The sequence below is a fragment of the Carettochelys insculpta genome, chromosome 5, assembly GCF_033958435.1.
Source record: "Carettochelys insculpta isolate YL-2023 chromosome 5, ASM3395843v1, whole genome shotgun sequence".
NCBI classification, from domain to species: Eukaryota; Metazoa; Chordata; order Testudines; family Carettochelyidae; genus Carettochelys; species Carettochelys insculpta.
Genome location: NC_134141.1, coordinates 42747877 through 42773515, shown reverse-complemented (window position 1 = coordinate 42773515; position 25639 = coordinate 42747877). Strand labels below are relative to the sequence as shown.

At 44.1% G+C, this 25639-nt stretch overlaps 1 protein-coding gene across 2 annotated transcripts in view; it reads right to left on the bottom strand.

Annotated features, from left to right (window-relative positions):
• SNCAIP (synuclein alpha interacting protein) overlaps positions 1-25639 on the bottom strand; it is a 118803-nt gene that overhangs the window by 41256 nt on the left and 51908 nt on the right. For both annotated transcript variants that reach the window (XM_074994134.1, XM_074994133.1), the window contains exon 3: positions 8837-8909. In XM_074994134.1, the coding sequence (XP_074850235.1) occupies positions 8837-8909 (73 nt within the window). The remainder of the gene's footprint in view (positions 1-8836; positions 8910-25639) is intronic.

The following is a 25639-nucleotide window of genomic DNA, read 5'->3' as shown; positions in this document are numbered from 1 at the left end:
ACTGTTTTGAGATTCCAAGCTGTTTCAGGCTGGCTCTGGATTCAGAAAGATGTCATTGTATCACTTAAACTTCAAAATGTTAAATGATCGTAACTAAGAAATAGTTGCCAGGATTTTAACTTTAAATGAAAACTTAGATTTGGGACCATGTTAGGAAGGAAATATATATATAAAAAAAAATTAGGCAGCAACTTCTGTGACTGCATAATCACATAATAGACAAATTTTGATTAACAGCACCATGTGTATCTTGACCTTATCTAAAAAAGAGAAAATTGTCAAAAGAGGGATCTCTTTCACAGACCCTCAACTGCCAGCATATACTGACCTTCAGGGCACTCTGTGTCTTATTTACCCAAAGTAGGAAGGAGCATTGCAAAGGCTGCTATCACTGAAAGGGAAGATTTTATTTTGACCTGCCCTCTGAGAAGGATCTGTCTCCTGCACAGATATGCTGGACAGTTCTATTGTACCTGGACTGTGCAGCTGAGCACCAGGTTTCTCACCTCAGAGCTTTAGCTAATCTTTAAAATACTTTGCACCAAGGTCACTGAGTACCATGACGATATGAACTGAAACCTTTAATTCTTCTTATTGTTCTACAGTAAACCATCAGAGAGAACAAAGACAGGTTTCATGTAGGAGGCATAGCCCATGTTGCTGAAGCAATGTTCTGCAGGGTTCTGAATTAGATGGAGTTTACATGTTGATAGCTTAATGCTCAGGCACATCAAAGTGCTACCATCCACAGGGAAGGTGATAACGGCTTGCGTATTTCAGACCACATCACCTTCACGTAAAATGGGATGTACTCTCTTAGCCCAGCAGAGAGATTAGAAAGTACTTTTTGTGCATGTTGCTCTCAGGTAGCCACTGAGCTATAGCACAGTCTCATGTCATGCTCCCTCAGTCTCTCCCACTGAAGTTCCATTTTGGAAAATATAATTAAAGAATCATTGGAGCAGGGGAACTGTAGGCTGGGTCTCTCACCTTGCAGGTGGGTACTCTAACCACTAGACTACAGAATCACTCTCACTCTCTTGCTGCAGCCCAGTATCTCTAAGAATTTGCATACAGCAAAGCCGCTTCAACAGGAGAGAGTGAGAGAGCCCTACACCTGAATATCTCATAACTCAGTGATAATAGAACTCCTCTGAGAAGTGTGGACACTCCTATCCAAACCTGCTCCCTCCCACAAGTAGGGGTCCCCCCACAACCCAGGTCAATGCTTTAACCGCTGGGAAATTACTATAACGTGGGCAATTCTGCCACCACCTCTTGCAGCCAGATTTTGAATGGTACCTGATGTGATAGGCAGGCTTAGAAGTTATCTACTGGATCCGGGCACACACAAGTTGGGAGTGTGGGGAGGACAGGTGGTTCTCCCTTCTCCCCCCCGCACCTAAAACACTAGAATTAGGTGGAGAAACACTCATCTTCTCCCTGTTTGTGGGCCACCCTGAGGCTTAGGCTGAAGACAGAAGTTTGGAAGCTGAGAGTACAGGAGCAGAATGTATGGTCAGAGGCAGACATAAAGGCACCTAGGGAACTTTTTACAGAGAAAATTAGTCAGCGAGTGAGTTTATCTACCTTTAGGATTAGATGGCAGCCAAGCAAGAATTTCATGAATTGCAGTAGAGCCTAAAAGTGGGACATGGATGCCCAACCCCTTTGTGGTCTGCATCAAAGTCTGTGGCATGACAGGAAACCAAAGAACCTAGGATTCTTGAAGCCTACGCTAGTGTCCTCACCACTAGATCTTCTTTCCAGGGTGCAGACTTCTCTGTGCCCTTGCTCAGAAACAAAAGCTTTGATACTGGGTGGTAGCTTGCTAGGTCTGATTGTCAGGGTGGGCTTCTTCAATGCTGGTTGAACTACTGTGTTTCAAGGTGGAAGGGAAGTTTCCTTCTCAGACTAAAGCATTGGCTATTTTGGTCATGAGTGGCACCTGATGCTCATGATGCTTTTTTACCAACCCAGGATGGTCTTGGCTTGGGTTGAGACTTTTTCCAGGTGTCTAATACTCTTCCAGGCATGAAAGGACTGAACTCTGGGAATGCAGAGGATTGGTTTCATTAACCAGGACAGGAGAAATGTGAGGAACCTTTTTGCATAGGTGATCATTTCACTTAAGTAGGATGATAGCTCCTTGGTGCTTGGTTCTGTTGTGGACTCCAGGCAGTCAAGGTTAATGATGAGCCTTACCACCTTGAATCTCTGAAGTTGCTGACCTACGGAAGCTGAAGGGCAGAGTTCCTGACCTATAACTATCCTTTAGCATAACCTTTGACAAATTCTCTCTGTTTTGACTTGTCTGTTTCAGCCTTTGTTTTCCAACATTGGCACTCAAGTTTCCACCCTTTCTCCATATGATACAGTGTGTCAGAGAACCAAGAAGGTCTGTGTGAGTGATGGGGGTACCACTTGAAGACCACTTGGTCTATGATCAAGACTACAGCATGATGATGATATACTGCTATCTTTAAGCACGTTTTGGAGTTTGATGGACTCCATTAGTTTTCATAGTCCTATCAGGGTCCCAGGTCTTCTTGGTTTCTTGAGAACTGGGAGAGCTGTGATCATTTCTTTAATGAGATGATGCTTTCCAAGACAGAATCTGGATTATTAGATAGTCTAGAACATTTAGCTGTGTGGGCTGGACTAATGTTGTGAAAGTGCTAAGGTGTCAAGTGATGAGATGTGTTTAGGGGCTTTTGAATCTGAGGTGCTATCAGCACAGAAGCTGAAATCTCACAGGATGGCAAATCTGGAATGGAATATTCAATTCACCATTGCCAAGAAGGTACCAATAATTTCGTTTAATTGACCCTTTTGGCTGTCATGGTATGTAAGCAAGCACATCAACCATGTACTATCTACATGACAATGCCTTTCTATCATTAGATGAATGAATTCAGATGACCTTGCCTTACATGCAACAAATCTTCCCTGACCCCGTAGGACTTGGCAATGCCTTTCAATTTTATATCATCTGCAAATTCCCTGATTGCCTTATTTACTCCATTTCCATTATCAGTACTGACGACTTGGCCTACATCTGATCCCTGTGGCATCCCACTGGAAACTTGCACAGCATTTTAAAGACCCTAGGCTTCTTTGCATTTTAAAGTTACCATTTATATACTGTATAACCACTGGAGAGACAGAGGTAAATATTGGGATGATTTTCTATTTGGAGTTCTTCTGCCATCTAAAAGAAATGCCTTACCTTTCCTCTTGTGTGCCCCTTGAATGTACTACAGCTTGTAATTTATTCCAGGTCTGCCTGTCTTGGATTTTGTATACAAACTCTGAGGAACTTTCCATACTACCGAATTTTTTAGAAAATTCCTCACAGTTGTTCACACTGATTCGTCTCCAGCAGTGTTAGCAATAGTGGGCTCTAAGCGACAAAGGGATACTATATATAACAAAAAGGATAATAAGAACCAGTTCTGAATGCATTTCTATTTATACTTTAATTAAAAACATCAGTGAAATACATTAACAATTTTAACTGAAGGTGGTGCTGTTTTACAGTTTTAATATACTAGCAGCTTCAAAGAGCACAACTTGTGCTTTGACACAAGTGCTCTGGAATGAGAAATTTGATTTGTGAATGACCCTATGCATGTAAGGATGGCTGCTTCAGCTTCCTGGAGTTCGGTGCCTCTTATTCATTAGGGGAAAAAAAAGCCAAGGTGTGGGAGATAGGCTATGACAGAAATGAGTATTAATATTAGCTCACTCTACATCTCTGCAGATGATCCATACAGCAATAGCCTTAATGAAGGAGTTATTGTCTTATCTTGGCTAGAAGAAGAGCACAGCAAATGCTGTCAACTATAATGGATAGGATGTAGAGGACGGAAGGAGAAAAATGGTAAATCTCCAGATGAATTGGGATCTTCCAGACCTTAGATGTCTATCTACTCATGTTGGGAAACTTACTCTCAGCTGCGGTATAGTTGCCCACTGAGTTCTTTCTGCATCCTGCTGCATTCATGAAGGAGAACTGGATGGGCCAGAGCTTGACTTGAACCCTTTCCCCACAGAATGAGATTTGCTTTCCCCCTTGAATCCTATGGAAACCCTGGGATCTGGGACTCCTGATTCACTGTGGGGCCCTCTGCAGCTTTGTTGAACTCCTTGGTTTCTTTTAGACTCCATGGTCCTAGCAACATTAAACAGTAAATCCCTACTGGTAAGGGGATCATGAAACAAAAAATGCCCTCATGTTCCATTAACTCTGTGAATTTGTGCAGTATCTGGGAACAGGTGAAAGACTAAAAATTAATTTCCCCTTAGAATCACAGAATTCTGGAGCTGGAAGGGACCTCAGGTGGTCATCTAATTCAGCCCCCTGCCTAAAGCAGGACCAACCCCAACTTAATCATCCCAGCCAGGACTATGTCAAGCCAGGACTTAAAAAACCTCTAGAGATGGAGATTCCACTACTCCTCTCAGTAATACATTCCAGTGCTTCACCACCCTCCTGCTGAAATAGTTTTTCCTAATATCCAGCCTACACCTCTTTCTCTGTAACTTCAGAGCTCCTTGTCCTGCCATCTGTCACCACTGAGAACAGTCTCCCTCCTTCCTCTTTAGAGCCCTCTTTCAGGAAGTTGAAGGCGGCTACCAAATTGTACCTCACTCCTCTCTTCTGCAAACTAAATAAGTTCAGATCCCTCAGCCTCTCCTCATAGGTCATGTTCTCCACATTCTTAATCATTTTCATTGCCCTCCACTAAACCTGCTCTGATGTATCCACATCCTTTCTACACTGGGAGCCCAGAACTGGATACAATACTCCAGATATGGCCTCACCAGTGCCAAGTAAAGAGGAATAACAACTTATCTAGATCTGCTGGAAATTCTTCTCCTAATGCACCCCAAATATGCCATTACCCTTTTTGGCTACAAGGGCACACTGTTGACTCATATCCAGCCTCTCATCCACTATACTCCCCAGGTCCTTTTCCGCTGCACTGCTATTTAGCCAGTCAGTCCCCAGCCTGTATCAATGCTTGGGATTCTTCTGTCCCAAGTGCAGGACTCTGCACTTCTCCTTGTTGAACCTCATCAAATTTCTTTTGGCCCAATCCTCCAATTTGTCTAGGTCACTCTGGACTCTATCCCTACCCTTCAATATATCTACCTGACATCCTAGCTTAGTGTCATCTGCAAATTTGCTGAGGGTGCAATCCATCCCGTCATCCAGGGTCATTAATAAAGATGTTGAACAGTACTGGCCCTAGAACCGATCCTTGGGGCACTCCACTTGAAACCGACAGCCAACCAGACATTGAGCCATTGACCACCACCCTTTGGGCCCGTCCATCAAACCAGCTTTTGATCCTCTTTATAGTCCATGAATCCAATCCATACTTCCTTAACTTATCAGCAAGAATGTTGTGGGAGACTGTATCAAAAGCTCTGCTAACGTCAAGGTATATCACATCCACTATCGACAGACACAGTTACCTCCTCATAGATGCTAATCAGATTCATCAGGCACGACTTGCACTTGTTGAATCCATGTGGACTACTCTTGATCACTTTCCCCTCTTCCAAGTGCTCCAAAATGGATTTCTTGAGGATACCCTCCATAATTTTTCCAGGGACTGAGGTAAGGCTGACCAGTCTGTAGTTCCCTGAACTGTCCTCCTTTCCTTTCTTAAAGACGGCACTACATTTGCCTTTTTTTCATTGATCCAGGATCTCTCCTGATCTCCAAGAGTTGTCAAAGATAATGGCCAAAGGCTCTGCAATGACATCTGCCAATTCCCTCAGTACCCTCAGATGCATTAAATCTGGACCCATGGATTTGTGCGCCACTAGCTTTTCAAAGTAACTCTTAACCCGTTCTTTCCCCACCGAGGGCTCCCCCCCTCCTTCCCACATTGCACTGCCTAGTGCAATAGGTTGGGAACTGATCTTCTTCATGAAGACTGAGGCCAAAAAAAGCATTGAGTAGTACTTCAGCTTTTTGTGCATCATCTGTCACTAGGTTACGTCCTTTACCCAGTAACAGGCCCACACACTCTCTGATCACCCTCCTATCATTAACATGTCTGTAGAAACCCTTCTTGTTACCGTTCACATTCCTTGATAGCAGCAGTTCCAATTGTGCTTTCGCTTTCCTGATTACTGTTCAATATACTCTAGCAATATATTTATACTTGTCCTTAGTCATCTGTCCAATTTTCTACTTTTTATAAGCAGTTTAAACTCACCAAGGATTATTCTGTTAAGCCTAGCTGGTTGCCTACCATGTCTGCTTTTCTTACTCCACATCAGGATGGTTTGTTTCTGTGCCTTCAACAAGGAGTCTTTAAAATACTGCCAGTTCTCCTGAACTCCTTTACCCTTCATATCTGTTTCCCAAGGGATCCTGCCCATCAGTTCTCTCAGGGAATCGAGGTCTGCCCTTCTGAAATCAAGAGTCTATATTTTACTGATCATCTTTCTTCCTTTTGTCAGGATCCTGAAACCTACCATCTCGTGGCCACTGCAGCACAAGTTGCCACACGCTTCTATTTCTCCTGCTAGTTCTTCTCAGTTAGCGAGCAGCAGATCAATTGCTGTTCGGAAATTGGTGACTCCCCATTGTTACCAGTTTAAATGGTCTTGCTCTGCAGGATTCCATTAAGATCACAGCGAGCATCAACTTCCTGCTCAGCCATATGGATTAACTACACAGGGATATATGCAGCTCACAGAAACACAGCCAGATTCCCATTTTTCCATGTCCTCAGCCTTGTACTCTGCAAGCCACAGCCATTTAACCTGCATCTCATCACCGGCTTCAAGCTCACCAGAAAGTGGCTGCTCAGACTGGCTATATCTAGCAGGGGAGAACAGTCTTGGGTGCCAGACACTCTTGTAACCTTGTGGAGGAAACCCTCGTCCTTGTTTATCTCACCCTATTCAACTACAATTTCATCCTTCGGGATGGAACTTCTATGCAATACCTCTGAGCCCTCCAAAGTATCCACCGGGGCTCTTGGGTGGCAGCGGTGGGATCTCCTCCAAGGACTGCATCCAGCTCCTTATAGAAATGGCACAACTTCAGTGAAACATCAGTGCAATGGCTTGCCTCATGAGTCTTGTGATAGGCTTGTCTCAGTTCTTTAATCTTTGCTAAGCAGTGAAGCATGTACTTTTCATACCCCCTTTCACATAAGTCTCATAAAAAGTGCCTGTACGTGTCACAGTTTCTATGGGTCTCTTGCATCTGGGACTGAACAGACTCCTCTCCCCATTCACTGACCAGATCCAAACACACTGCAGTAGTCCAAGACAGTGTGGAGGATTTAGAGGGGTGGGGGGCAGAGGGTTGGAAGAAGGGAGAAGGCCAGGTGTCAGGTGTAGGCAGTGGCTGGGAGGAGCTTACCATAGATGGCTCTCTGCCAGCAGCCCAGTGGGACCCTCTGGCTGGCTCCCTGCCTGCTGCACCTGCCTTCCCACTCCTCCCGCAAGCAGCTAGCTGTGGGAGCCACAAACTGTTTGCTGCGCACCCCTTGAACGTGGGGAAGAGGGTCCTCCAAATACTGCCGGATCTGCAACCATGGCCCAAGCAGCTCCCATGGGCAAGCTTCCAGCTAATGGGAACTGTGAGCTTGTGCTGAGGGTGGGATCAGTGCACAGCACTCTCCATTGGGCGCTCGCATGGAGAGCATTGCCCCTGCAGCGGCCTGCTTTGAGTGGGAGCTTATGATAGGCAGGGAGCCTGCCTCAGACTTCCACTGGACCGTGGGACGGTGGTGGGCTGGGTTTGGAGATTTGTTGGGCTGCATCCAACCCTTGGGCTATATTTTGCCTTCCCGTCTGTATCCAGTCACAATCTGAGTAGAGAAGTGAGTTTTTCATTCCCTTTATTTTCAAATCCAGCTGCCATAAGGACTATGACAATCTAGCTCCTAATGATTCCAGCAGGAGAAACAGTGATTAGAAAGCTTCAATACACCTATAAACCTTGGTAATTTACAACCATGTGAAAGGCAATACAGAAATAAGGATTCCAAAATTGGGCACAGTCCATATTCCCATGAATTTAAGGTCTCAGGTTTCTGTTGTAAATGTTTTAGGTTCAACAATATTCATGGAAGTACAATTAAAGCATCAGATGAAAGCATAAAAAAACCTTTTCATAGCTCCACGCTGAAGTATTACTCTCATCAAGTCATTTCTGTTCATCACAAAAAGAAAAACAAGAGGCTTAATCTGATTTAGAAAGTGAAAAACAACACTGCATGCACTTCTTCTCAGCGGGGCGAAAAGGTCTCCAGCTGGTTCTCATCTACATGCCATGATTCTTCATTTAGTTTACACTATTAAACTCAAAAACTTTGCTTTAATCTTAACCATTACAGCATGTCTTAGAATAGAGTACAGTAGAAGCTATCTTGTAGCATCTCTGATAGGATTTCAGACCCTGGAAAAATACCATCCTTCCAACTGGTCATGTCATAGGGATAGTAATGTATCCAACATTCTTTCATTGGCGCCTACATCATTATGTCTTGTCACCAATGGTTTCTTGGGTACTGAAGTAAATTGTTGCATATATTGTGGTTTGGAGCAGCTCAGATGAAGCCTTAAATTTATACAACCAAATCCTTTTACGGAAATTTTCTTTTTGTTTGTTTTTTGAGGTTGTTTCTTTTTTTTTTTTTCTGCTAATGACCTAACAGCTGCTAAAAGGTCTATGTTTCCAGAAAGCAATATAAAAATAAAAGAAAACAAAAACAGCATAGCCTTTTCTTCCTAGCAGTGACAAATTCTGAAAGAAGCAGCTTAAAAGATGATGGGAGAACAGAAATGGGTGGCATACCTGATCGGTCCTCATTTTGTGAATCACACCTTCTACATAATTCTGGGATAGTCTTGAGAGAAGTTACAGAGTACTGAAACAGAGAGGGAAAAAAAAAGGATGTAAAGTATGAATTGGCACCTTCCCACAATTATACAAAAGAAACACATAGTAGTAGTAGGGACTCTTCCGGGAGCTCAGAGCTATTAGATTGTGGAGCACCCTATGCCCCAGTGGGTCACTGAGGCTGTCTCCCTGCCTGCTGTGGCTTCGCCTGGCAAAAATAAAAGGTACAGAGTATGGGAGGGCATTCGAGAATGGGGCAGAAGGTATGTGATGGGGTGAAGGAGGTGGGGGGCAGGAAGGGGCTCCAGGCTGGGCCCAGGGGTTTGGAGTATGGGAGAGGGCTCAGAACAGGAGATGGGGTTGGAGGTGCAGGATCTGGGCAGGAGTTAGAGTACAGAAGGGGTAGGAGGTTGGCATGCAAGCTCCTTACTTGGGGCACCTTCCTTTTGGTGACACAGGCCTCAAGGAGAGCAGGGGGCAGGTGTCTGCAAGCTGCCCTGCAGACACCGCCCAGGCAGCCCCTATTGGCCACGATTCTTGGCCCAAGGGAGTCACGAGGGAGGAACCTGCAGGAGAGGGAAGTGTGCAGATGGCACACTTGGTGGCTGCAGTTCCAGCCCAGCTTTGATAGGCAGGGGAAGGGTGGCGTCGGCAGTGCATAGAGCCATACCTTCCCCCTCTCTACTTTCACCAGGCAGGGCTAGAATACAGAGGCTTTAAAGTCTACAGACCAGGCACCTAGCTGAGGGGGTCCTGCAGAAAGATCGGCGCTTTTGGTAGCCTGGAGATCTTTTTGCAAGGCCTCACTTAGCCCAGAGCCCTGGACTGCAGCTCCTCAAGCCTCCTCCTTAATCTGGCGTTGCGAGCACACTCATTTCAAGTGTTATATGCACCTGAGTCTGGTGGGCAACCTCAGAGCTACCCCTAATCTTCATGAAAATGGAGCAGCACATCACTGCCAATGAACATAACTGTATCCCAGCGTTCAGTGCCCCATCAGATATCAAGCGAGAGCATTTCTTGCTGGGAACTGTCATTCCTGAGGAGTACAACTGCTTAGGCCACACACTGGAACTATCACACATATTCATCACAGCCACAGACTGCACAACTACATGAAAATTGAAAGGCGGGTTAGAAACGCAGGGACTATTTTGGTCACCTGCGCTATATGCTGTGATAGTTGATTTGACAAGATTGAGCACAGATCTCTAACAATTTCTTTTATACCAGGTAAAATTCAGATTTCTACAATGCTGTATGAAGACACATGCAAATGTGCTGGAGAGATAATCTCATACATAGACACTTCCCCAAAACACAGACATGAAAACAAGTCTAATTGTGCAAGAACAGGTTTCATTAAAACAATTACGCATTAGTGCTTTGAAGTGAGGAGACGCACCTGATGTTGATCAGCAAGTTATTTAATCCCCTTTTAAAGTTGAATCCAAAGAATAAGGATGACATATGCATCCACTAAGCTGCAATCATATTCTTATAATCTTGTGGAATGCCTTCAATCTGCCATATGATCCGACATTATAAAAATAGAATTTCCCGCAAACAGAAATCTGGTTACTCAGTATCAAGAAACCCTTAATCTAGTGCTGAAGTGTCACAAGCGTTTCCTTTCAAACCGACACATATCTGAAAACCATTATGCCTTTAAAAAGTCAATGGCTTTTGCGCATTTAAAATAACTATTAAAACAGTCGAACATGACGTAAAAAGTATTCTGAGTTAATGTAACACAAAATTTTAAGGAATGTATAAAACCCATATGTTCTTGAAAGAAGGATTATTTTTAGCTAGTCTGCTATTGACAGATGAAGTGGAACAACAACATATAAAAAACATGGCAGCCTTCCACACAAAAAGGAACTGTCATAGCAACTGTGTTTTTTTGTTGACAGTTTGCCAATTGCGTGTCTGAAGCAAATTAAAGTTCAAGTGACAATATGCATCTGAATGATACAAAGTAAATCTCAGGTGACCAATTACAGAAATAACTCACGCCTTTGAATCAAGTGAACTCAAGTGGTTCTCTCTCTCACACGTGCGTGCGTGCACATGCACACACACACACACACACACACACACAAACAAACTCCCTCGCACACTTTACTTTTCCTCCTTTAGGGCCCACTAATCCTAAGAAATACTGGACACCTGCATTTATGTCAATGGGAAGTACAGATGCTAAGCATTCTCAGAAGAGCTGTCCTGTCCATAGGATGAGGTGGGGACAGCCACCTCAGGCCCTGTGCTTATGAGGGTCCTGCGGCAGCTGCTCCAGCCGTCCTATGGATGGGAGGGGTGATTACTTGCACCAGGTGGCTGGGGTCAACCAGAGGCAGCAGCTGCAGGGAATCACCTCTTTCTGCTCCTGCCCCACCCTGCACTCACCATGCTGAGCGAGCAGCAGCTTCCTCTGCTGCTGCCTCTCAACCCACTGAGCCACGTTTCTCTGCAGGTGGCTGGGAGGCCTCCGCTCCCAGCCACGTGCAAGGTCGAGGTGGAGCGCCACGTGGCGAGTGCGGGGCGGGAAGGGAAGCCGGGGGAGGCAACTCCCTCGGGCTGCTGCTGCCAAATGCTGCCCACCGCCACCCCAGATAATCCCTGGTCAGTCTGGCGGGAGAGGGGGTCGGGGTTAGAGTGGGGGCACAGTGGGGAAAGGGCAGGGCATGTGGCATGCAGTGGTGCCCAGGGCCACATGCCTGAAACACTGGGGGGCAGAGGTTGCCTCAGACCCCACTCCCCTGCTTTTGGGACAGCCCTGATTCTGAGCTTCAGGACATGTATTTATTAATATTTATATCACCGTGCTACCCAGAGTGCCCATCCTGGAAAGAAGCCCTATTGTTCAAGGAGGTAGTCCAAATACATACAAAGATTTGCTCCCTGCTCACAGCCAAAGGGTATGTTTGTAATGCAACCAGACAAGTGGTTGGCCCATGCCAGCTGGCTCAGGCTCAGGGCTTGTACCAAAGACCGGCTTAGCTGAAATGTAGACAGTTGGATTGAGACAGCAGCAGCAGCTCTGGGATCCTCCCACCTCGTAAGGTGCTACATCATGGGGTCCAGCCTGAACCTGAGTGTCTACACCACAGTTAAACAGCCCTTCAGCCCAAATCAGCTGGCATGAGCCAGCCACCTTTTTTTAATTCCAGTGTAGATAAGTGATATGTGAAGGGTGGAGAAAGAAGGATACCATCAAATATAAATACACACGTAGACACACACAGAGATTATGTATTCATTCTTGCTGTTATTTAATAAAAAGTCAACCACTGAGATGCACATTTTGGTATTTTACCGTAAAGATACAAAAAGATGCTGTTAAACCAGCACAGTAAAATTCTTAAGAGAAGAATATTGTTTCCAAAAAATATGGTAGCTCCAGGCCCACTGATAAGGGGAAGGGAAAGGGGGTAAATGCCCTGGGGACCAGCTATTCAAAAGGGCTCAGGGTTCCCAGCTGCCACCACTGATACTGAAACAGTGGTGGTGGCCAGGGCCTTAGGCCCTTCCTTTAAATTGTGGCTGGACCTCTAGGTGGCGCTAAGGGGTGGGCAGGGGAGGGCAGCTCAGGGCACAACTCTGTCGGAATGGCACTGAGGACTAGCTGCCTTCAGCCCCTCCTTGCTTTCTACAAGCATGGAGACATCCTTCTCCACCCCATCCGCCACCCTTTCCCAAGGAACATGGCAATTCTGTTGCCCACCTCCACGACCTCCAGCCCCGGACAGCTCTGAAACACCAGCTAGTGCAGGTTAAACTGTTACACAGTTGGAATTTCAATTTGAAATAGGTCTTTTGTATTCCACTGTTGTGTGTTTTGCCGGGCATCCTTATAAGTGAAAACCCAATTCCTGCTCTGTCTTGTTTTCTCCATTCCTGGAAACATGAACTTTTTTGTCACCCCTACTTTGCATTAAAATACAAGCAGTTACCCACAAAAAAAGTCAACTGAACGTGTTATAAATCTGATGAGGATGTTTAATGATGTATGTTTGATTTCATTAACAGATTTCCTTCCACCCACCTGTGTTCTCAGAACTATTTTTACATTTCTGCTATTTGCATTTGTGGTCAATAAAAAGATGTTTTCAGTTGAGAAACTAGAGCTACTAGGAGGTAACAGTATTTGCTTCCTGCAGAAGACCTTTCCCAGGCACACAAGAATAAGCCACTGCCAACTCCTTCCCCTGCAACCTTCTTCTTTAGCTTTCTAGCTGCAGTCCCAATCAACCCATGATCGTTAACTTTTCTCTCAGCCGGAATTTCATAGTTAATCAATGGCTCGAACTGTGATGCCAATTCTTTACCGAGAATGCCATGTGTGTTATCGAAAATTCTCCACTCAGCACCTCAATGGGAACACTAACAACCACAAAGGATCAGGTCCATAACGACCACGGAAAGCATCAAGGACTTTGTCTGGCTCCCACTGACGTCACTGGTAAAACTTCTCACTGATTTCACAGGCACTGTATCAGGTCTCCTGTGCCCCGTCTTGATCTTACATTCCTAACTCTCTTGTTTTTAGCTAGGTGATACAGACAACTTCCTGTCTACATGACAATTAAGTTGTTTTGGGAGTGCTAACAACATTGCAGAACTTTTCTTCAAACAAACTATTCTTGTTGAAATACTATTCTAGAAAATGCAGCAATCTAATAGTCTTCCAGTCACATCAAATCAACTACAGAAAATTAAATTTTAGTTCCAAGTTCCAGCCTACCATTCAAAATTCTCAACTGATACTGTATTCTTTAACGGGTATATTGTATTGTAATTCTGGACATTAAACTATCAGAATTAAGGTTACAGTTGCACAATTCTAACTTTAAACATTTTAAGTAAGTTTGATAACATTTTTAAATTCACTGCTTCATGATTTAAAACTGTACCATACATTCCTTTTTCAGGACACTTTTCAGAGGTTGTTATATAAACAGCGATCTAGAACTAGTAAAGCAATATATAAAATGCATCACCACATACAGTGTTTCCAAAGTAAAATGAAAAACATCCAATTTTCCCTTGCAAAGACCAGGTTAGAAACCCTAGCTGAGGTCGTAACGGAAAATGACTAAGGTTGTCAACTTTTAACTACAGTCATACCCCGAGATACGCCCATTCAAGTTATAAGAATTCGACTTTACAAGGAGTTTCATTTAATACCCCTACTTCAGCTTACAAGGCATTTCTTCGCATTTACGAGGACTGATTTGGAGGCTGGCAGCTCTGGTAGGCAAGCACTGAGGGGATGGAGTCGACGGCATTGGTCTTGATGAAGAGGCCATGCAGGGGGCGGCGGCGCCGCCCTGCAAGAGGGCGGCAGTCTGGTGCGGGGAGGTAGACTCATCCGAGTCGCGGAAGTAGATCATGCTGCTCTGTGAGACATGGATGCTGAGCCAGCAGCCCATCCTGGCCCCGCTGCTTCCGCCCACGCTCATGGCAACTAGGGGGCCGCCGCTGCCTGCCCTGCACAGCTGTACCTCGAGTGCCGCTCGCCATCTGCGGCGCTCTCTCCCATTTAGTGCCTGGCTCACCCGCTGCTGACGCCTCGGCTGCTGCCGGCAGGGCCTCTGCACCACGCAGCCGCACATGAGCAAGGTAATGCACCTCGCCAGCTGGGGGCCCTCTGTGCCTGCCTAGCTCCCCGCATGGCCAGCCCCTGGCAGTACCCTCAGGCCAGGCTGAGTACCCTCAGGCCAGGCAGCCCTGCGCTCAGGCCAGGCTGCCTCCCTGTGCCCTGCTCTGCCCTGCCCAACCCCCTTGCACCGGATTTAATGGGATTTGGTGTTGTTTTAGCACAAATGGGTGTACATTTTGGGGCTCAGGAATGCACAAAATTTTTTCCCATTGAAATTAATGGTAATTACATTTTTGACTTATGAGAATTCACCCTAAGAGGGTTTTTTCAGGAATGAATTACCCTTGTAAGGCGGGGGAAGACTGTATTCCATACCTGGATTTTGAATGCCTTATGGCTGTCTTACCCACAAATTCACCATTTGCGTCCACAGCACACTGTAGGTGCTGCAAGTCAGGAACAAGATTATTAAATTAGCAGAGCAGCCTTACAATGTATTTCATGAATTCTTTTGTTTATATTGCACACCTGATCCAAATGGCTGCATGAGCACAAGGCTAGGTCTACTCTAGCTGAGAAAGATCAAACGCTTAGGTTCGATCTTCTGGGGCGCTGTTTCACACATGTGTAAAAGGGCAGGTTCCAGGGCCAACGTTGACCCCAGAACTCCTTGTGAGCTGCAAGGATTAAAGAATGTTGGTGGGATGAATGTCGACATTCTGTAATGAAGTCAGGGACCAATGTCGACGGCCGCAAAACTGATTTTAGGTATATAACTGGCATAACTAAAATCGAGCAGCAGCTGTCAACATTCTTGACAGACGTAGACTACTTATTGACATAAGCAAATGAAAGCAAAACACACGCACATTTTGTCTACGTCACATCAGTGCTCTCAGTGCTTTAATGAGCACAGAATTCACTTATCTAAACGTTAAAACAACCAAACACAAAGAATAGCATCTACAACTGAAAAGAAAATAGACTGGTGGCTTGACTATAAGGAAATAACCTGCTTCCCAAGAGGATAGTCATAGCCAGTTGGCTCATTGTTTAACACATTTACAGCTCTATTTTGATTCTCAATGCTTATGTGTACTGTTTGCACTGTTTGATATACACACACATTTTGTATTTTATGCTTCACTTTTAACAACAGTCAGGAGTTGTTTTTATTGACTTTATTTTACAATACAAGACTTTTGTTTGCATGTGAAAGAGTTTTAAGTCTTAGCCTTCTGTCTTTCGTCTCACTGTAAAAATTAGAGGATAATAAATTGTTCTGCCTATTGCTCAAGAAGTCAATCAACCAATGTTTGGCTTGGGTGAGCACTGAGCAGCTGTTGAAGACAGCCAATTTTCTTAATAGAAGACAAAAGGCTTGCACATATTTCAAATCCATCCATGGGCACAATAGCTAATCTATGTAAATACAAAAATGTATTACTGTATTTAATTACCTCGTATGGTTATCTAAATTCACATGTAGCATCTCCTCCAGCTCCAGTCCAGCACGGACACAGTGCTGACAGACCCCTGTACTCACATAAAGCTCTTGGGGAAACACACTGTCTTCCTGGATGCTCGTACAATACCCAACACAGTGGGGCCCCATCCCAACTAGGGCAATACTATCGTATTGCAACAGTAATATTTTCAAACTGCATTTTAAAATACTAAGAAATCACAAAGGGACCGCTAAAACAGTACACAATTTACTAATAGGACTCATTTTATCTGTCCCCAGATGAGTGATTGGGGATGGCAAAAGGTTAAATTAAAGATGCTGAATTTTTAAAAATTTAACTGAAATTAAATGCTATTTACAAGTTTCAAATTGCTCCATTTCCTGCTTTTCTTGTGAACTATCCACCCATGTCACTTGCGCTTTCATAACAGTAATAAGTGAAGATGTGCTCGTTGGAGAACAAATGTCATATTTCTGTATAATGTAAACAAGAATCATATTACTTTACTTGTATAGAAACTACACCCAAATAAATCTGTAATTTTTTTTTGGCGTTTAAAGGATGGTAGCCTTTGCCTCTCAAAAACAGGCATTTTATGGGACACAGTTATAGTTTCTATTTAATTATACAGATGGATCAAATTAATACAAAATATGTCTTTTGTTTTTAAACCAGCTCTCGTATTCCAAAGACAGTCTCTATGGCCATTCAGATCTGGACCTCTTGAACAAGATGATCCACAAGGCTCTCAGTTAGGACAGTGAATTTCTGGTATGAAATAGTATGTACACTGCGAAATGGACTGAGACCATTACAGCACTTCACACAGGCCACAGAACAACCACCCAATTGTAAGCTTCCAGTCACTACCTATCTGCTTTGGATCTGAACAAGAAGTTGAGTTGAAACTCAAAACAACAAACGTATTCAGGAGCTGTTCTCTCCACCGCAGCATGGAGTTGAAAACTTAAGTTTTAGAAAGCCAAGAGTGCTTGACAGTGAGATGTAAACAACCCAGAGAAATTATCCTCTATTGGTCATAGTCTTCTGGGCTTTAATTTAGCGTGCCTAGTAAGGACACGGTAAATTGAATGATCAGGGCACCGCTGTCAACCCCTGTACCACATGCAGTCCCGAGTGAGGGAAGGCAATTCCAGCTACGCAATTCTTGTAGCTAGAGTTGCATATCTTAAATCAATTTTTCCCCCAGTGTAGACCTCGCCCAAGAGAGATTATTACAAGCCAGCTTTCTTGTCATATGCAAACAGGTTACTGGGGATTAGAAGAAAAGCAGTATTTGCATGCTGTAGATTGACAAAAGGGAGAATTCTGCCCCCAGTTTCCATCTCTGCACACATTCCTTCTGCAAAGCCTCTTTACTAATGCATCTGACCACACGAGAGACAAGCATTGTAGTAATAAGGCCAATACTTTTCAAGTTAGTCTCACCTTGGGCATCAACTCCTTCATTCTCCTGCATGGGGATGGGAATAATATCTTGTTCTCTAATCTATGCCATTAGCTGAAAGGTTCAGCAGGAGGTCAAAGTATTTCCTAATATCTCAGGCAATCTAAACTGTGCAACAGTGAAACTGGTAGTTACATTCACCATTCAGTAGCAACAGGCAGAATGGGAGAGGCAAGAGGAGGGTATATCTATTCTGCTTTATGTTTTGTAAAACTGGGCCTAGAAAGAGATTTCAGGACATAATCTAACAAAGTGATAACAAGACAGTTCCCCAGAACAAAGTAATCTTTTAAGAGTATCTTGTAACATCTCAATGTCTGTCCCACTTTCTCCCCTTTAAACAAAAATCAATACAAAAAAAGATAAAAATCAAATCCGTTACAAAAGCAAGCTGCATATGAGTAAAGCATCTAGAACTTCTTTAAAAGGAACTATCTTCCAAAATCCTTTTCAAGAACTTATAATACGTTCTGTCAAGAGTGCTCAGGTTCTGCACTTTGTCTATTGTACAGGTGAACTGAAAATCAAATTATTAAGTTCCACTTACAACAGAAATGTGCATGTGTTCAAGCACCCTCCCCAACCAGATACTCAATACACGCAACTTTTATTTTCCATTCATAAAGCAGAAGCACTTGCAATGGAGATATGATTAAGGAGGGAAGAGTGAACTGCATTAGTGGTTCCTGTAAAAAGCTGTGCAGTGTGTACTTTACACAGCTTTTTTGCTTACCTTAATTACAGCTGCAAATATTTCAAGGACACCTGGACTGAGACATTCCTTACTTCAATTTTCTTTGTCAGCAGCTTTTCTCAATATTCATTACTCATGTGCTAATTCCTTCCACCTACAGAATTTGAAAGCAGTCCAGTGCTGGTTTTCCTGAACTAAATAAAGGATTTGCTGCATCACGTAAATGTTTCTATGTCCTCAGAAGAAACGTCTGCAGGTACACTTTAAGAAACCCACTTGGGATGAAGCGGATGCATTGCCCCAGCAATCCTAGCCACTGGTGATGACTGGCTACCGATGGCTCCTCAAGAAATGAAAGATGCAATAAAGCTTTAGATCTTTTCACACTTTTTGTCATGATGGTAATGCTATGACTGGAGCCATTGTTTGTTTTGACCTCTGGATGAGCAACTCACTGCATGCAGATCAAAAGCTCTCTCTGATTTTGAAGAACAGTTGCTATGAATCCTTTCCTGCTGCTCTCCAGTTATGAATGGTCTGTTTCTCTGTACAATGTATTAATTGGCATGTTGTCTACGTTGTAAGTGTACAATGTGCAACCTGTGCCTCACTGATGACTTCCAGTCACTTCAGACTCTAGTATAGAGGGATGTTTAGAAGAAGGCTTTGGGAACTATAAGCAATCGTATAAAATTCTCTTTTCTCTTTGTCACACAGAATTTTATTTCGTTTCTCTGCAACTTGTGTGCTGCTACTTCTTCTCACTGTTTACAGGTGTGAGGTAATACACAGTGTGATGGGTTGGATCACTGAACCCCCTTGTGACCATCACCCAGTGTGCTGATCATACCATTGAGCCTGTCTATTTGCTCTCTGGAGCACCGCACTTCCCTGTCCTGCTGGGCCAGAAGCTTTGGTCTCCCTCTCCCCACCAAGCAATGGCAGAGTTGGCGTAACAGCCTCCCCACCCTACCCAGCAGAGCATCACAGACAATGAATCAGCTCAATTCTGGAAGAGTGCAGGGATAGGAACTTGACAGAAAGAGCACAACCCTCAAAAGGGACCAAACCCCCCAAATAAATCCAATGTATTCTGAACAAAAGGTTTACACACAGCATGCTCATAAAGGTATTTGCTATCTTTATCAACAAAAGATATGCATGGTGTTTGCTCCAACACCCCTGGTCCCAACCTTCCCCACTCCCACCCTTCTGCCTGACAATTATTTACACTGGGTTTGATAACAAACAAAAGGTTTTTATTAAGTAGGATTTAAGTGACTGCAAATGAAAGCAGACAGATCAAATAAACTACTAATCTAAAACAAACACGTGCCAGTTAAGCCTAATACACTAAGGGCACGTCTATGCTTACTGGAATATTGACATGCTGGCTGTCAATCTTCCGGGCTTCAATTTAGCATGCATAGTAAGGACACAGTAAATTGAATGATCAGGGCACTGCTGTCAACCCCCGCGCTACACACAGTCCTGAGCAGTAAGGGAAGGCGACTCCAGCTACGCAGTTCTTGTAGCTAGAGTTGCATATGTTAAATCAATGTTTTCCCAAGCGTAGACTTGGCACAAGAGAGATTATTACACAAATCTCTTGCTCACACTAGTCCTTACTCCTAATAAAATCCTTCAACAATGCTGATCTCTTCTCTGCCCTGGGTCTAACAGCTTCTTGTTTCATTTGAGTTCTCAGCTTTCAGGGTTTTACATGTGTATTCTCTTAGGGTATGGGAGGCAGTTATAAAGCCATCTGAAGACAATCATTGATTGCTTCCCATTCGTTTAAGAGAATTCTCCCGGGGCAGGAATCTTATGTTTAACTCTCTCCTCCCCCCATGGAAAAATACCAAATTCAAGATGCATTCCAGTACCAGATGGCATGGTCATGTTTTTTTTTTCTAGGACCAACCACTGTTTGGACTTACAAGACAAACAAAATGGTTAACAGATCATTGTTTTGAGCACCGGGCCATTAAGTCCTTTACGTACCACTAATGGCTTTCACTAGAAATTCTAGATTAATAAACAGGTTTATACGTCATACTTCTATCTTCACATACAAAAACTGATACATGCACACAACAGAGGAGGGCTACTGGTACACACACCTCAGCTGCAGAAGTACCAATACCCCTATACTGCATTGTAAATCTGGTCGAAGACATAGGTATGATTTCAACCCCACTCACCATCCACATCCATATATAAATCCTTCTGACTCACGTTAGCAAGCCCTTGGGACCCAGGTCCTAGAAGCCACTGGGAAGGGAAGGTGGGAGGGTAGGATTTTTAAGTCCCGGCTGGACAAGGTCCTGGCTGGGATGACTTAGTAGGGGTTGATCCTGCTTGAAGCAGGGGGCTGGACTAGATGACTTCCTGAGGTCCCTTCCAGCCCTATGATTCTGTGATTCTGTTGTGCCCAAGTCCCAGTGGGATTTAGGTCCAAGCCCCGTCACTTTGAAGCATGGATCCAGCTCAAGCTTGGGCCCCTCAGCTCATATCCACAGATTCTACCAATGTTAAGCCACAGTTCTCCTGCCCCACACTTCTGAGTCTTCTCACCCTTCGTCTACACATGACAGCATGGCTTCATGGGGAGTGGTACATCTGGAGAACTGCTCAGGCTTAAGTGCAACATGTAACCGTGAGAAAGAGAAGGGAAGAGACCCTCTTCTGCTTTCCAGAGCCTGATCCCTTTTCCATGCCACAGCGACAGCTTATGGCTAATGAACAGATAGCACAAATGCCTGAAATGCAGAGCGAAGGACTTCAGCCTGAAAGCCAGACAGGCACAATTCCCATCAGGCTGCATCCTGAGACAGAGCTCCAGGAAAAACAAATATTCTTGCCTGCCCAGACATGCTGCCGGGAAGGAATAGGGACATGAGCACAATACAGAACACTATGAAGCTAGGGCAACACTGTAGCCCTAACTTGAAATAAAGTACTCAATATGTGATGTGCAAATTGTGTAAGTTATTTCAAGCTACCTTATTTCAAACCTGCTGCAGGCTACACTGCACTGGGAGTTCAAAATAAAGGGTGATTTCAAACTTCCCGCTAACTCTTGTACAACGAGGTTTACCAAGAACGAAATCATAGAATCATAAGGCTGGAAGGGACCTCAGGAGGTCATTTAGTCCAGTCCCCTGCTTCAAGCAGGATCAACCCCAACTAAGTCATTCTAGCCAGAACCTTGTCAGGCTGGGACTTAAAAACCTCTAGGGATGGAGAATCCACCCCCTCTCCAGGCAAAACATTCCAGTGCTTCACCACACTTCTGGTGAAGTAGTTTTTCCTAATACCCAACCTACACCTCTCCCTCTTCAACTTCAGACCATTACTCCTTGTTCTGCTCTGACACCACGGAGAACAGCTTCTCACCATCCTCTTTATAGCTCCCCTTCAGGAAGTAGAAAGCTGCTATTAAAATCACCCCTCAGTCTTCTCTTCTGTTAACTAAACAAGCTCAAATCCCTCAGCCTTTTCTCATAGGTCATGTGCTCCAGCCCCTTAACCATTTTTGCTGCCCTCTGAAGAACCTGCCCCAGCACATCCACATCCTTTTCATACTGGGGGGGGGGCCCAAAACTGGACATAAATATTCCAGATTTGGCCTCACCAGTACGAAATAGAGGGGAACAACCACTTCTCTAGATCTGCTCAAAATGCTCCTCCTAATGCACCCTGTATGCCATTAGTGTTCTTGGCTACAAGGGCACACTGTTGACTCATATCCAGCCTTTCATCCACCATAACCTCTAGGACCCTTTCCGCTGTACTGCTGCTTAGCTGGTCAGTCCCCAGTCTATAATAATACTTGGTATTCTTCCACTCCAGGTGCAAGACTCTACACTTCTCCTTGTTGAACCGCATCAGATTTCTTTTGGCCCAGTCCTCCAATTTATTCAGGTCCCTCTGGATCCTCTCTCTACCCTCCAACATATCTACCTCTCCCCGCTAACTTTGTGTCATTTGCAAACTTGCTGAGGGTGCAATCCAGTCCCTCATCCAAGTCATTAATAAAGATGTTGAACAACACCAGCCCCAGAACCAAGCCTTGGGACACTCCCCTTGAAACGGGCCACCATCCAGATATTGAGTTATTGACCACTACCCGTTGGGCCCGACCGTCAAGCCAGCTTTCTAGCCCTCTTACAGTCCAAGGATCCAATCCATATTTCCTTAACTTATGGGCAAGAATGTTGTGGGAGATTGTATCAAAAGCTTTGCTGAAGTCAATGTATATCACATCCACTGACTCCCCCATCTCCACAGAACCTGTTACCCCATCATAGAAACTAATCAGATTGGTCAGGCAGGACTTGCCATTGGTGAATCCATGTTGGCTACTTTTGATCGCTTTCCCTTCTTCCAAGTGCTCCAAAATGGATTGTTTGAGGATCCCCTCCACTATTTTCCCAGGGACTGAAGTAAGGCTGACCGGCCTATAGTTCCCTGGATTGTCCTTCTTTACTATTTTAAAGATGGGCACTATGTTTGCCTTTTTCCAGTCATCCGGGACCTCTCCCGATCTGCAAGAGTCTTCAAAGATAACGGCCAAAGGCTCGGCAATGATGTCTGTTAATTCCCTCAGCACCCTTGAGTGCATTAAATCCAGACCCCGCACTAGAAAGAGCCCTGCTATTTTGGGCACACTGCCTGGCCAAGCAGTAGTGTAACCTTAGCCTCAGAAACTGTAGTGTGGCCTTAGCCTGAGAGTTTCTATGGAGAAAAGCCCCAGTAAACAATCCCTCTGCAGAGGAAGGCAAAGGAGGAATATTATGACGCACCCCATCACTGGTATAACCCCTGATTTTCACCTAACTTGTTCATTAAAAATATTAATTACTGCCTTCTGAGGGACACATTTGCTTTACCCTGTGTGGCTCTCTGGGTTTTGCCGAACTTATCCCTGAGCATCATGAAAATTCCCTGAGTCACAGTGGGATGGAAGGGAATTGTGCAGGCACTTGGCTTCTTTCCCCAGGGACAGACTGCCAATTTCTGTATTGACTGTGGGGGGCAGGTTGACTTTGGATACTTTGTTTTTCCTTGTCCAGTCCAGTTGCCTTAAATTTGCTTCCTCCTCATCTTCTCTCCATGAAGAACTGAGAAGCCCTTGACTGGGCTTCCCTGTGTTGGAGTTGGGTCTCATTGGGGAAAGGTGGAGACCAGAATATCAGTCCAACTCAGGGCCCTTTTTTCTGGCAGAATGAGTGTTCATTGACTAGGAACATGCATGGTATAATTCACCCCCTTAAATGTTGTAAGGGCTGCCTGACACCGGGAACACCTCATAGATAAAAGTCACATATTTGCAGGCTAGCTCTGCCAGGCCTGAATAAGGGCAGAGGGGCCTCACAGAGGAGCAACTGAAGTAGCAGATTCAGGTGACTGAAGTCACCATGCTGCTATTTACCCAAACCACAGGAGGAGACAGAGGAATATTATAAATTACAACTGTATGAAAATGAATACAAATAAAGATTAAAAACCAAAATGGCCAGCAAAAATTGAACTGCCAACTTGTTCCACCTCTGGCAAGAGAAAATCTAGCATCCTGAGCTCAAGAATGGGGCTCAGTCCTGGAATCTCCAAAAGTAATGTTAGACTGCCTCAAAATTCCATACCTGCTTTGGGAGCATTAGCGCAACATTAATGAATAAGGAGATAATTAGCACATTCTCCTCCAACTCCCCAGAAGTCCTGCTGGCACTAACTCTACTATAAAAGCCCTAAACATGTCGAACGGCAGCATATTAATGAAACTTGTTAAAGACTGGAGCTGGTCTCTGTGGCAAAAGAGCAAGTTACATAAATAAAACTATGATGGGAGAAGGAGATAGCACTGTTCGGAAACAGAGATTCAGACCTGTATGTTAAGAATGTAGGTGAACTCTTATCCTTTAGCTATAACATGTACACAAACAAAATCAAAGTCTGCACATGGGTCTTCTGCTGTGACTGTCTGAGGCCTTGTTCTTAAGCTAAAGCCTTTGGCTAAGCAGCAAAGGCAGTCATGAGATAGGAAACATATGGTCACATCCTCGCATACCACAAATGAGTCATACTGAAATAAAGCAATTTTGGGCTGTTAGAAGGGTGATCCAATCTACTATCTCCAGAAAAAGGGAAGAGCCTAGAAGATTTAAAGAAAACTTAGATTGATAGCTTTATTTCTGGCAAGGACCCACTTCCCAATACCTGTGGCTGTGAAATCCTCATTTCTATATTGCTTTGTCATTACAATACCCACATCTCTATTATTTAGCTGTATGGCCTCTGTCTGATTCTTTGTGTCTGCTGTTTAATTAATTTTGCTGGGAGTGGTGGTATAGAATTGGTTAGATAATCATGTTAGTTAAATTTCAGAAAAATGGTTAGTTAAATTTCAGCAAAATGGTTAGTTAATTAAGGTATAGCTAAGAATATTCCTATACACACTGGGGGTGTCATGAATGAATACTGTAAACTGTTAAACTTAGAAATAGTAGGTTCTGTGCTGGCAGGCAGCCCAGGGAGCCAATGGGAAGAGAGAAAGGGATCTTTTGAACAGAAGCAGTTAGAAGCTGAGAGTCTTTTGTGTTGGCAGAAGAGAGACTAAGACATGGATTAAGTCTGAATCCTGGCTTGGAAGATTTCAAAAATATCCAGGCCCTGAATGCAATCTTGGATACATAAGTAGAAAGGAAATACTTAGTCACGTGCAACCAGGGTTGTTTTTGTTTGTTTGTTTTTAAATGTGGGTTTGGTGTGGGACTTTTCAAGCTAGCTGATACACCCCCATGTACACTGCAAATTTTAAACTGAATCCCAATGAAGTAATTTTCTGTATTTTAATCTGCCTTGTTTTAGTTGCTCTGTAACACCTAGGAATCAAGTATGCTTTCAAGTATATCTTTTTGTTTTGTTACTAAATCATCTTTAAGGTAATGATTTGATTCCTGTATGCTAAAGAAGATTTTGCGTGTATGCAAGCCTAAGACTAAAAGGTAAGCTATCAGACATTGCAGTTTATTTTTCCCCCCCCTCTCTTGGTTTTCAAGGTCTCTCCTAGGACAGGGTTAAGAGCTTGGGATTACCCCAGCATGAGATGTCCCAAGTAAGTACTCCTGGGTTCTAACAAGGGATTTTCTCACTTTGGATGTTGGCAGTTACCATCCAATGTCAGGAAATCGATGTCCTTGGGAAGCTTTTAAGCAAAAGCCTGTAAGAAGTAATGTATTTTTAAGGTCTCTTATGGACTCCCACCTTCTGCTTTCAGAGTGTCAGAGTGTGGAACAGCCTTGACAGGAGGCAGACATCATGTAAGTTGTGAATAATAGAACAAAGGGAAAAAACCCCCCCCCAAACTTGGATTCATGCTTGGTGGAAGCTAACCCAAATAAACCCATTGAATTGTTTGCAACTTCAGGTACTGCTGTTCTCTGTTCACGTGAGAAAGACCATGGAAAAGAGAGAGACAGAGAAGGGGGGCGGGGGAGTGTGTTGCGGGGGTGGTAAG